Source organism: Festucalex cinctus, chromosome 16 (assembly GCF_051991245.1).
Source record: "Festucalex cinctus isolate MCC-2025b chromosome 16, RoL_Fcin_1.0, whole genome shotgun sequence".
Classification (NCBI taxonomy): Eukaryota; Metazoa; Chordata; class Actinopteri; order Syngnathiformes; family Syngnathidae; genus Festucalex; species Festucalex cinctus.
Genome location: NC_135426.1, coordinates 14,147,168 through 14,160,713, shown reverse-complemented (window position 1 = coordinate 14,160,713; position 13,546 = coordinate 14,147,168). Strand labels below are relative to the sequence as shown.

Here is a 13,546-nt window from a genome sequence, read left to right as displayed (position 1 = left end):
ATGTATAGTAAGGCATTTTTTATGGTATTAAAAAAACGACCATGTATAGTAAGGCATGGTTGTTTTTTTTACAAAATAAAAAACGCCTTACTATACATGGTCGTTTTTTATTGTATTAAAAAAACGACCATGTATAGTTAGGCATTTTTTATTGTATTAAAAAAACGACCATGTATAGTAAGGCGTTTTTTATTTTGTCAAAAAAACGACCATGTATAGTAAGGCGTTTTTTTTGTCAAAAAAACGACCATGTATAGTAAGGCGTTTTTTATTGTATTAAAAAAACGACCATGTATAGTAAGGCGTTTTTTATTTTATTAAAAAAACGACCATGTATAGTAAGGCGTTTTTTATTTTGTCAAAAAAAACGACCATGTATAGTAAGGCGTTTTTTATTGTATTAAAAAAACGACCATGTATAGTAAAGCGTTTTTTATTGTATTAAAAAAAGGACCATACATCGTAAGGCGTTTTTTATTGTATTAAAAAAACGACCATGTATAGTAAGGCGTTTTTTATTGTATTAAAAAAACGACCATGTATAGTAAGGCGTTTTTTATTTTGTCAAAAAAACGACCATGTATAGTAAGGCGTTTTTTATTGTATTTAAAAAATGACCATGTATAGTAATGCGTTTTTTATTGTATTAAAAAAACGACCATGTATAGTAAGGCGTTTTTTATTTTGTCAAAAAAACGACCATGTATAGTAAGGCGTTTTTTATTGTATTAAAAAAACGAACATGTATAGTAAGGCGTTTTTTATTGTATTAAAAAAACGACCATGTATAGTAAGGCGTTTTTTATTGTATTAAAAAAACGACCATGTATAGTAAGGCTTTTTTTATTTTGTAAAAAAAACAACCATGTGTAGTAAGGCATTTTTTATGGTATTAAAAAAAACGACCATGTATAGTAATGCGTTTTTTATTGTATTAAAAAAACGACCATGTATAGTAAGGCGTTTTTTTATTTTATTAAAAAAACGACCATGTATATTAAGGCGTTTTTTATTTTATTAAAAAAAGGACCATGTATAGTAAGGCGTTTTTTATTTTATTAAAAAAACGACCATGTATAGTAAGGTGTTTTTTATTTTGTCAAAAATACGACCATGTATAGTAAGGCGTTTTTTATTGTATTAAATAAACGACCATGTATAGTAAGGCGTTTTTTATTTTGTCAAAAAAACGACCATGTATAGTAAGGCGTTTTTTTTATTGTATTAAAAATACGACCATGTATAGTAAGGCGTTTTTTATTTTATTAAAAAAAAACCCGACCATGTATAGTAAGGCGTTTTTTATTGTATTAAAAAAATGACCATGTATAGTAAGGCGTTTTTTATTTTGTAAAAAAAAACATGTATAGTAAGGCGTTTTTTATTTTATTAAAAAACGACCATGTATAGTAAGGCATTTTTTATGGTATTAAAAAAACGACCATGTATAGTAAGGCATGGTTGTTTTTTTTACAAAATAAAAAACGCCTTACTATACATGGTCGTTTTTTATTGTATTAAAAAAACGACCATGTATAGTTAGGCATTTTTTATTGTATTAAAAAAACGACCATGTATAGTTAGGCATTTTTTATTGTATTAAAAAAACGACCATGTATAGTAAGGCGTTTTTTATTGTATTAAAAAAACGACCATGTATAGTTAGGCATTTTTTATTGTATTAAAAAAACGACCATGTATAGTAAGGCGTTTTTTTATTTTATTAAAAAAAGGACCATGTATAGTAAGGCGTTTTTTATTGTATTAAATAAACGACCATGTATAGTAAGGCGTTTTTTTTTATTTTGGTTATAATTGGTCTCCTGGCCTACAACATTGAATGATTTCAGGTCATGGCTAGATTGAAAGGGAGCGCGCAAACCTCAGTTTGAGGTGTTGAGGGTCACTTGAACGCAGTCACAGGTACGTACCTGAAGCGCACACTGACAGCAGGCGGCCGCAGAAGCGCCATCAGCAGATTGCCGTCACCATCCCCGACATGAGTACATGAGGGGAAGGGGGAAAAACAACTCCGACCACAACAAAAAGCCTCACTTTATTCACAACTTCAATTTACAACAATATCATCAGGATGTATGCTTTTATTTACAGTACAAATTTCTTTTTTTCTATAAAGTAAAGTTAGATGCTTTTTTTTTTTTTTTTAAAAGTTTGTTCTGAAAAATGCCAAACATGTTTACTGCTTCATTGTAAATGGTTTTGTTTTGTTACACAGCAGGTTTGGCAAAATTCAGTGAAACTGTACATACTTGCAACCATTAAATACATCATACATGTATTCCCTCGCCAATGTCTCAAATGTACAACTTGCATTCAGGTTACATTTTTAATTCTAGCAAGCGCAAAAGAAAAGAAAAAAAAAAACCACACATTTGAAATATACAGAAGTTAAGCAAGCTTCTGTTTCATCCGGAATAAGAAAAACTGTTGAAAAGAAGAACATTTCATAGATGTACAAAGAGGCTTCATTATCATTTTGATTGGACGCACTACTCAGGACAAAAATGCAGTCAGTGCACACCCAGTGAGTTTGTGACAGAGTGGAGACACACACAGCAAGTAAAACAAAAGACATACTCTCCCTGTCAGGTTGGTAGCTCTGCTCGTCAAGGGGCGCAACATCCACAAGCACCTTTGTGATCAGACGAAAATAGACTCATGTTGTCATCCATGTTGACGTGCAATAATTGTACACTCGCCTCAGGCGCTATAAAGCCGTTCATCTTCAGCTCCAAGACGTTTGTGTGCATTTCTTGTTCTTCAGCCTGAAACGGGAAGGAAAAAAAAAAAGGTTTCATTCATGTTGCTGAATAACGATGGAGTCCTCACACAAAGCCTGCACTGCACACGTCAACTCAAATGAAAACGCTGCTCGGCCCCCAAACACGCCAAACGACTTGAACAACTTGTCAGACTTCTCTTCTACCCTGAAAAACATGGTTTACAGATTAAACAAAACTCAAATATCCTATCTCAAATTAGAATATCATGAAAAGGATACAAGTAGGCTATTCAACTAATCACTTGAATCGTCTAACTCGAAACACCGGCAAGTGTTTCCAAGTGAATCTACAATGTATGACATTTTTTTTTAAAAGTTGAATTACAGAAAATAAAGGACTTTATCACAATATTTTCTGAGACAGTCCTATAATTGGAATATTAAATGCATCATGCATGTAATCTACTCCCTCCACAATGTCTCAAAGTGACAACTCGAAATATTACAATTTTAATTCAAGCAGAAAAACACATCTGGAACATACAGAAGTAAAAAGGAAGCTTCAGTTTCATCCAGAATAATGAACCTGTTGAAAAGAAGAACATTTCATAGATGTACAAAAAGGCTTCATCATCATTTTTGATTGGATGCACAGCTCAGGCCAAAAAGGACAAGCATGCAGTCAGTGTGAGTTGGTGCACACCCAGTGAGTTGGTGACAGTGACGACAAACATAGCAAGTAGAACAAAAAGATACTCTCCCTGTATGGCTGTTTTGCTCTTCAGCATAGCATCCACAACTTTGTTTGGGAGCGCTGCAGGACAAAGAAAACTCATCTGAATGTGTTGTCATCCATGTTGACATGCACACTTGTCTCAACAGCAGCAAAGCCGTTCATTTCTAGTTGCAGGACATTTGTTGGTCTCTCTTCAGTTCAGCCTGAAACAGGAACAAATACTGTAGGTTGTATTTATGTTGCGCTATATGATGGAGTCCTCACTCAAAGCCTGCACTGCATGTCAGCTCAAACATGCCAAACAACTTGTCAGACTCATCTTCTACCCTTTATAATAATAATAAAAAAAATAAATAAAAAAAAAAAAAAAAAAGACCACACGAAAGCACAACTTGCACGATGGTCACTGCCGACTTGATGCTGTTGTAGTTCAACTCGACGGACTCCGGCTCCTTCCTGCAAAAACAAATCAAGCGCATTTGTCTAGTCTAGCCCCTCACAAATACAATTTCAACGGGCTTCTTGAACCCACAGATGGTCAAAGGTTCGCAGCATCCCGACCTAAATCCCATCTGAACAAGCAGTTTGCGAGCGTCTTTGCAACCTTGAATGAACCCTATAAAACGAAACACGCGCACACCTCGCAACACTGCGCCGCTCATGAAATGCAAACTTTCGTGGACCCCTACTCTTTTCGTGTGCAACATTTGTGCGCGTCTTCAAAAATTCTTAGGTATATTTTTTGAAAATATTCACTCCCAACCCTGATTGTGGTCACAGAACCTAAAAACAGACTTTTTAATAAACCCGTGGTCCATCCAGGCTGCAACGGTTACTAAGTAGACAACACTTAACTCAATGTAGTGAAATTTCAAATCAAGACTCCATTTGATGAATTGAAGCACCGCTGAAGACTTCGCCTCGTCAATCGCTGCAGAAACCTCCACACGGCCGTCGCCGGCGGGGATGTGGCCCACCTAAGACCTTGCCACGGTCGCTTGGTGCGGAATGCACACAGAAAAAAAAAAAGCATCAGAAACCAAAGCAGATTACCGTAGTTCTGTTGCACTTATTTGATTGGCGCGTCAACTGGACTGGTTCCCCTGCACAGCCTTTGATCCCAACCGGCTCGTGGCAGAGCCTGCAAAAACAAATACAGTACTGTACAATTTCTTGGGTTTCTTTTTTTGGGTTTTTTTTCCTGGTAAGTAAAGCTTTTACATTGTTTTTTTTCTTGCGCCAATTGTGAAAGACGTTAGACACGTTTGTTTTATTCTGGGTTTGAAGTTTTATTGCATAGTATTCTTGTCAAAATTAGTGAAATACATATTTTGTAATCATTAAATGCATCATGCATGTACAGTGTTCCCTTGCTATAACGCGGTTCACTTTTTGCAGCCTTGCTGTATTACGGATTTTGTTTAGTGCAATTTTGTATGCATTTTTTTTTTAAACATTATTGTAGTTATTTTATAACATTTATGAAGGTTTGAACACTGTTTAAAAGAAATACAAGAAAACTTAAATGCTTCAAATGAGAATTTTATAAACTGTGTGGTGAGGGATTTTAGAGACTTAAACCATTTAAAACAAATGTAAAACAAAGCTAACTACTTTGCGGATTTCACTTATTGTGGGTATTTTCTGGAACACTGTAGTTCCTCCACAATGTCTCAAACAGACAACATGAAATGACGTTCCAATTTTAATTCAAGCAGAAAAGATCATTTGGGATATACAGAAGTAAAGGAAGCTTCAGTTTCATCCAGAATATAAAACAAAAAACAAAAACAACAACAGAACCATGCATAGATGTAAAAACAGGCTTCATCATCATCATTTTTGATTGGATGCACAGCTCAGGACAAAAAGGACAAGCATGCAGTCAGTGTGAGTTGGTGCACACCCAGTGAGTTGGTGACAGTAAAGACAAACAGCATGTAGAACAAAAAGATACTCTCCCTGTATGGTTCATGTTCTGCTCTTTAGCGTAGCATCCACAAGCACCTTTTTTGTTTTGGAACACTGCGGGAAAAAGAAAAGACTCATGTGAATGTGTTGTCATCCATGTTGACGTGCAATAATTGCACACTTGCCTAAAGGGAAGGCGAAGCCGTTCATCTGGAGCAGCGGACCATTTGTTGGTCTCTTTACTTCAGCCTAACAGAAGAACAAATACCGCAGGATGCATTTATGTTGCGCTATATGATGGAGTCCTCACTCAAAGCCTGCAACTGCGCATGTCAACTCAAAAAAAAGCTGCTGGGCGCCCACACATGCCAAACAACTATTTCTCATCTTCTCTACCCCGAAAAACAAGAAAATGAACGCACATGATGACTTGCACGATGCGCACTGTTGACTTTTGACGCTGCTGTGGTTCAGTTTGACTCAACTCCTCCTATTCCCTGCTGAAGGAAGTGAAGTGCCTGTTAGTCCCAAATACCATCTCAAAGGGCTTCTTGAGCCCACAGTTTGCAGAATCCCCCGACCTAAACCCCATCTGAGGAAACCTTGACAAGGGACCTGCGACTTAGCAACCAGTCTCCTTCCTCGCCCGTGGGCCCTGCAGATTTATCATGTTTGAGTCAAGGGGTGGGAGTCAAAGCTTTAGAAAAATATTGGCAAAAAGTCTTAACTTTACCATGGATTTTCACACACCATAAATGCACACATTGGACAATATCGTATTGACTGTCCCGCTGAGCCAATGCGAGATGTCGTGTCGGTGACATCTGTCTTCTTGATGAATGAGAAGTGCTTTATTATCAGTGATCGCTGAGAACATTTTATGTTCTGTCCTGTTGACCATTCACTCATGCCACATATTCTCCCTGTGCCGCTAGATTCTTCATTTGATGTGTAGAGCTGCTCCTTGTCCCATCTGAGCGCTGCAACAACAACAACAACAAACCTGTAATAGTGCCACTAGTTTATTTACCGGTAGTTGACGTGTTTTGTTACCTCTGTCGGATCCCTCTTCAACCTTTTAATAACATGAATGAACGTGATTCCTGAAAAAAAAAAATCTTATGTCCAACTCACTTTATGTGTGCACACGCGTGTCATCCTTACAGTCATCCGCTGGCTCCTCGTGCTTCTCCACACATCCAACTTGCAGGACATGAACAGTGAATACAGGGAGGCGAAAGCTGGAGAGGTGTGGGGCGCAGTCAGTTACTTTAGGGCTACAATACCTAGGCTGGTCAGAAAATTTGAATTTTGAGGTAATGTTTCAAAAAGAAAACCCAGTGAAAATTGATGAGGAAGACAAGGTAACAGAAACCCTGAACTGCAGACCATGTAAAGGTCAATATCAAAAAATCTTGGGCTACAAAAACACATGAACTGGGCCAAAGGCTGATCATCTCCAGGCAATGTGGCCTTGATGCCATCAGGAGCGTAAAAGGAGGCTCAACAAAGAGCTGAGGGCAGATGACGTGAAGACACCTCCAGAAGGCCGACATTTCTGCGTTTGAGATTCTTATGTTTGTCACATGAAATGGACTCATTTTGTGAAAGACTGAATTTATTTTTATTCTTGGGGCCTTCTGCCAAATCATCAAAATTCAAACAAAGGATTTAGATTTCACTGCATGTGAACTAAATTTAAGATGCAAGCTTCACTTTTTGAAACTCATTATTGAAATTTTTACCTCATTCAAATTTTCTGACCACCATACGTGTCCATGATTTTTTTTTTGGGTTTGTTTACTCACCTTGTGTCTCATCCATCATCATCATCGCAAAAGAAAAAAGTTTGATGCTGGTCACTTCATCTCCAACGTTCTGCCCTGCAACACAGGCATCCATGCAAGACAGATCACAAGAGGGGGGAAAAAACAAACAAAAACAAACATTTTGAAATGACCCTGACAGCATACTTAAGAGTGCCAAAACTTGAAAGGGGAAAAAAAATGGCACTCAACTAAACGTTACATAAAAATAGTTAAACCTCCTGTTGACCATTCAGCCATGCCGCAGACTCTCCTTGTGCCGCTAGATTCTTCATTTGATGTGTGGAGTTGCTCCTTTCCCTTGTGCCATTTGAGCTCTGCAACAACAACCTGTCGTAGTGCCACTTGTTATTTACCAGGAGTTGACGCGGTTTCTTACCTTTGTCGGCTCCCTCTTCAAACATTAATAACACAAATTAACGTGATTCCTTGCACTTTGGTCACCGTTTTTTTTCTGCTTGGTCATTTTGTCAAAAACAAGGTCCAGGTCCTCTTGTACGACCTGGTGCTGAGACAAAAAACAAAAAAAACAAAACACACAACAACAACAGTGTGTTTATCAATATGATGAACTCCTGCCTCAAACCCTCCCTACACTGTGCACACCAGCTTTTAACTTGCCAAACAACCAACAGAAAGCTGCTCTGGATCCAGACAAGTCAAACAACTCCAGCAAGATCTTGCAAACAGCACTTGACTGCACCAGCATGTAACAACTATCAGTTCTCCCAACACTTTCCATACCTGCACTCACTGCAATCAGATCTTTCTAACAAAAAAATATCACCATCATCAAAAGCTTTAGTCAACAAAGGCATGCCCCCTCCTGGTCACAATTCAGATGCTCCCCTCAGATAGTTTGACAACAATCAAAACGTCATGTCAAGTCACGTTTGTTGTGTCACTTGGTTCCTAAATTTATGGGGAAAACGTACAAAGTTATTGTGCCAACTTCATTTGTGTTTGTATATTACCCTCGTGTGTTTCAGCCATCGCTGCCTTAATACCAACGAAAATTGACAATAAAATAAAAATAAAATTGATTTTTAGAATTTAAATTTACTTTCTATGCAATGTTCAAACAGCAAGTTAAGCGGTTGCAAAAAATGATTACTAAGGGCAAACTACTTGCATGTAACGTTACCAGAGGAACGGGAACAAAGCACAAACATTTGCTAGAGTGCTCACCTTGGTGACGGTCGCCATTTTGCCGCACTTGTGCACTGCAGTTGATGAATGCCCTTGCACACACCTGTCTCCAATTTGACCTGCAGGGCTGACCAAACGCCAATCAAAGCCAACATGGCTTCCTTATCTGCTTGTTTGGCAAAAAAATAAAAATAAAAATTGCACACCATAGCTATTAACCCTCCACAATAAATAGACAGATGGAAAAAAATAAGTGCAATTACAAATGCAATACCTCATACGGCTGTCGGGGGCATAAAAAAAGCGAGCGGGTCACCATTAAAAACTAAAACCTAAAACATCTGAAATACTGGAAAATTAAACGAAAGACGCAATGGGCGCCGCTAGCAAACCATGACTTATTCAGACATTGCACACATCTGAGCCACAAAACAAGCGTGGCTCCCTGTACAAGTTTATGAGGTAGGCGTCCATTTTCTACCACGAGCCACGACAGCGTTCCAAAAACTGCACCACTTCCGGATTTAGGACATATTTTCCCGCCACACGCAAGCCGGAAGTCGGCAGATCAGCTTTCAGTAGGGGTCTGGCGCCGCTTTGTGGCAAGTGGTGTCATGTACACATACTATGGCAAGCAAAAAAAGTGGAGAAAAAAAAAAGAAGTTATTTTATTTTTACTATGCTTCATGTTGTTTTGTGCACTTTTATTTACATGAAACACGGCATTTAAATAAGCCTTCGTGTGGATGTTGCAGATTAAACTAAATAAATGTACATTGAGATTAACATGTCTACATAGTAACGATTTAAAAAAAAAAAATACATCTTTCATAAGATTTGGACGAGAGATGACAGAATCATTAAGATTACAAAAGTGTGTATTGGAAGATTTAAACAAGCTGCTATGCTCTAAATTGCTCTATATGAACAAAACTGAGTCGTGTACTTAAAAAAACAAAACAAAACATTGAAAAAAAAAAAAAAAAACCCCAAAAAAACGGGCGGAATCCATTAGGCTACACAAGATGCATGTCTACCTTTAAAATGTTACTTTAGTCGCCGGTATCCTCTTTATAATGAGCAATTTAACCAAAACCGTCGGGTGCAGTTTTGCGCCACCCTGTGGTCAGTGACCTGTCACACAAGTGACAGAAAATGGCAGCGTTCTACGCGGTTCACTAATCACGGCCCCGCCATCTGTTAGATTTTGTTTTTTTGTGCGTATTGTTTGCAAACTTTAATTTATTTTTTTTTCTAAGGCCGTAAACGCTTCCTAAATTTTGAAGGAATTACTTCCCTCACCAGTACGCAATTCCTTTACAGTTTAGTTTGGCCAACTTTTTTGGTAATGCATTACATTTATAATATATTAAATAAAATTTATCTGATTAATTAGAAATTGTTTTAAAGTGTTTGGGAGCTGTACAACTGTAAAATGCAAAACATTTTTATACAGTACGGGTGTTCAGTGAAATGCATCAGCATTTTATATCCTACAGATGAAGCCGTAGATATTGCTGCCTTAAATAATACGTACATGACGACGCCATTTTGGATGTGGCAACGTGGAACGACAATGGAACAAGCCTCACTCACTGCTGTTTGGCGATGTCGTAACCTTTTCAGACTCAAAGGCATCTACTGAGATGAGGACAAGGACTACTGATTATATAAGTATCGTGTAAATCACGCTGACTTTAATAGGCATTTCCTACTTAACTTGCCTTAAAGCAAATATTGATATGTGTAATTTTTAAAAATCTATATGATTCAGCCAAGCTTTCGCAAACGTGCAATAAGTGCATTTCCCTAAAGAGAAAGGCTGAAAATCAATTTGAATTTTTGCATCTTTTAACCACTAATGTGGTTCACAATTTTTTTTTTTTTGTATTGTTTTTCATGTTACATGTTCTGCCAGAATATGTAACATCGCATAATAATGGTATGCTGTGGACTATGAGTACTTATAATACAAAGTAGTGTATTGCTGGCCCTGTTTGTATTCAATAGATCTTTGCATGGGGCTTAGGCAGCGCTTCATCTTTGGGGTGTGGACAATACTGCGTCTGTCTTTGCATTCATCCAAAACATTCTCATGAGGACGAGGATGGTGGTCGCCATGGTAACTAGGCCAAAATAGTCAGGGAGGGATGACCTAGACGCAAAGCCTCTCTCATCTCTGCTCACAGTACTCGTTTTTCTACTGCTTTGAAAACTACACACACCACAATTTGACTATTCATGGGTGTTATTATACATTCGGTATGTGGCTTGTGTCCGCTTCTGTGATTCCTCACTTGCTCGTCAAACATCTTCTTTACACCTCTTCTTCTGCATACGCCTCATTATTAGACCTGAAAATTGCACTTTGCCCAAGTGGTGTTGAAAATATGATAATAAAACTGGAAAATTACGTAGATTCTATGAAGTTAGTAAAAATGACCTTTAATTCATTCACTGCCAGCCCAGTAAAAATTGAATCTGTTATTACAATCTATCTGGATATCAAACTATTGTGTTTATTTAGCATGGAATGGAAAAAAAAAAAAGAAAGAAAAAAAGACACCACACAGGAAGTAAGAAGTATATAACCAAGTGTATTCCCTCTGTTAATGTACACATATTTAGAGTCATCTCACTTGAACACTTTACAATAACATTTAGAAAGAACAGGGAGCTATCTGGGTAGTATGAGGTGAGGCAGAGATTACGAAAAAAACAAAAAACAAAATTGGCAGTGGAATGATGGCGCAGGTCTGTCAGTATACAGACACAAAGAGATAGAAAAGCAATCATTAGAAAACAGTTGGGTGGATAAAGGGACATATCTGCCACACGGAGAAAAGAAACAAATTTGCAGGACAAAAAATAGATTTGAGTAAGCATGATGAACAAGTACATACCCCAAATTTACCAAAGGCAAACCAATAACAAGAAAAAAAAAAGATTTTCCTCATTGCGCACGAGTGAGGACTTTTTTCTTTTTCTTTTAGCAAACAGGAATGATCATCAGGAGGGAACACGTTTCTCTTTGTGATGGCAAATATTTAGACATTTCACAAACTTTTTTCGGCTTTTTTTTTTCTTATCATGGTACATTTGTCTTCTTTTAATAGAGCTGAGAAAATTGGAACACTAGAGTACTTGATAACTCCCGTCTTCCAGGAGCTGACAAAGAACCGCAAAGGCTGCACTTCAGTCCGTCCAGGCTCCGGAGAGGCCCTTCGAGGCTCGCTCTCCGCTGCAGAATTTCCATTCTGTCCTTTCTCAAAGCCAAGAGAGTGACCGCTGCGCGCTTCCTGACCGGCAGCCTCTGCGGATTTCAGGCGGTGAAATGGTTCGGACGTCAACAGAGTCATAGCTACACTGTCTCGGCCAACTCTCCGTCTCTGTCTGTATATTTCGCGTCAAAGAGAGCAGAGGTCGACTGGTCGGCGAGCTTTTTTCCCCCCCGCTTTGATGGTTGCTGTAGAGACAGTTTCTCCGCTTGCCCACCTGGGGGCGCCAGAAACACGACACAGAAATCCGAGGGGAATTTGGCCATCCTAGTCCGGAGTCTTCCGCAGTGATATCGCAGGTGAATTGCTACTATGTTTTAGTTTTTTTTTTTTTTTTTTTTTTTTTTTTTTTGTCCTCACAACTCCACGGAAAGAAAACGCGTATTTCTTTGTCCTCGATGAATACTACATGCTTGAAACACGGCAGAGTTCGCGTGGCGCCATCTGCTGAGCGCCGTCGACATGGCAGGAGGGCGAGCGAGAGAGAGGAGAGAGATGGCGAGGACGTGGCACTGGATAAGTGTTGTCGTTGATACTGATGGTGTTTCTATACAGTACTGGAGAAAGTAACTGAACCCAATCGGTTGTTGGCACAGGAAATGACTTCGGAACAATGCTAAACGTTAGCTCTGCCGTCGGTTAAGATGGCTGGTAGTGATGTTCGCGTTTGCCGCCTCTCGTTCTCTCTCTCCCAAACGCGAACGGCCTCCGCGTGTCGTGGCCGGCGCTCCCTCAAACGTAGTACTCTTTGTCTTTGTTCTTCTTGTTCTTTGGGGCCGTCTTGGCGGCGCTCGGCGGCTTCTCCTTCACCAGGGTGCCGTTGCTCTGCGTGGCCGAGTTGCTGATGTAGTTGCGGCTCTGGTCCACCTGGTAGGAGCCCTCGTCTCGGTTGCGGTACTTGTACATGGCGTAGAGCAGGATGAGGATGCAGAGGGCAGCGGCCGCCACGATGCCCACCACCATCCCCGTGGTGCTGCTCGACTGCTGCACCTCCACGGCGCCCGGTAGACCTCTCTCGGGGGACGTGGGGTCTGGAGTGGGGGCGTGGGGGAAATCGGGAGGGTAGGTTATTCCCGACGCCCTGCGGTGGCCCGGGTCGGACGAGGGCTGGGCCGGCGGCAGCAGCACCTGATCCCGGGTGTTCATTTTGCCGGCCGGGATGTTGTTGCCGCTGCCGCCGGCCGCCCCCTTGACGCGGGGGCTGAGCTGATCGGGGTCGGCCGTGGGGGTGGAGGACGCGGGCGGGAGGCGGTCGTAAGGGAGGCGTGAGAAATGGCGGTCTCGGGGGTTTTGGCCCTCCGCTCCCGGGGGAGGCGGGAGGACGGTCCTGTCGGTGACCAGGGGGGAGTTTTTATAATAGTCCTCGTCGTCCGACTCGGTCATCTCGCCCGAGCCGTACGCGGACACCTCCACGTTGTCTTCGCAGTCCTCCTGGTCCATGGGGCAGGGGGGGCGCATGTTGGGCAAGGGGAAGGACTCTTTGGTGGTTTCGAGTAGGGTGAGGAAGGGGCGGTAAGTGGTGGGGGGTGGAGGGATTACTGGGTAGCGGGTGGCCATGGAGGGGGGGTCTATCGAGTCCACCGTTATAATGGGCAAGACTATTTCACCTCCTAGGACAAGAAAGAGAGAGCGGAGGGGGCAACGGGTCAGAAGTCGAGACTCAACTTGAACACGCCATGAAAACAGAAGCATTATTAGTACAGCACTACAACTTCACATGATGTTAGTTCTAACTCATTAAGTCTAAGCTCGCTCATTAGTTGACTGAGATAAACTACAAGATGTTGCTAGAACATTCTCTATCCTCAACCTGGCTAACACTACATGCTATGTCAGTCATACAAGTAAAAAGCAGACTACAAATTACACTGGACAATATCAAATGCTAAACTAGACATGAGTC

General features: G+C 40.3%; 2 protein-coding genes across 20 annotated transcripts in view; both read right to left on the bottom strand.

Annotated features, from left to right (window-relative positions):
* Nucleotides 1–2,106: 2,106 nt before the first annotated feature.
* On the bottom strand, nucleotides 2,107–8,888 carry LOC144004249 (uncharacterized). 11 transcript variants are annotated; one of them, XR_013279253.1, is made up of 12 exons: nucleotides 8,640–8,888; nucleotides 8,405–8,531; nucleotides 7,596–7,724; nucleotides 7,435–7,533; nucleotides 7,199–7,273; nucleotides 6,555–6,631; nucleotides 6,444–6,493; nucleotides 5,576–6,370; nucleotides 4,533–5,504; nucleotides 2,871–3,557; nucleotides 2,721–2,786; nucleotides 2,107–2,653 (listed from the first exon to the last, which is right to left on the bottom strand). XR_013279253.1 is itself a non-coding variant. In XM_077501310.1 (10 exons), the coding sequence occupies exons 3-7, from the start codon at nucleotides 7,618–7,620 to the stop codon at nucleotides 6,461–6,463; spliced, it is 309 nt and encodes a 102-aa protein (XP_077357436.1). In that variant the 5' UTR covers nucleotides 7,621–7,724; nucleotides 8,405–8,531; nucleotides 8,640–8,888; the 3' UTR covers nucleotides 2,107–3,935; nucleotides 4,335–5,504; nucleotides 5,576–6,370; nucleotides 6,444–6,460. The 11 variants fall into 11 exon arrangements, 2 of the variants coding, with proteins under 2 accessions (XP_077357436.1, XP_077357434.1); XR_013279249.1 differs by having other exon boundaries at nucleotides 2,721–3,557; XR_013279250.1 differs by having other exon boundaries at nucleotides 2,107–2,786.
* Nucleotides 8,889–10,942: 2,054 nt separating this feature from the next.
* The window catches only part of LOC144003105 (neurexin-2-like), a 392,228-nt gene continuing 389,624 nt past the window's right edge, over nucleotides 10,943–13,546 (bottom strand). For 8 of the 9 annotated variants that reach the window (XM_077498936.1, XM_077498934.1, XM_077498935.1 and 5 more), the window contains one exon: nucleotides 10,943–13,253. In XM_077498936.1, coding sequence (XP_077355062.1) covers nucleotides 12,376–13,253 — 878 coding nt within the window. In that variant the 3' untranslated portion in view covers nucleotides 10,943–12,375. The remainder of the gene's footprint in view (nucleotides 13,254–13,546) is intronic. The other variant, XM_077498938.1, reaches the window with a different exon arrangement.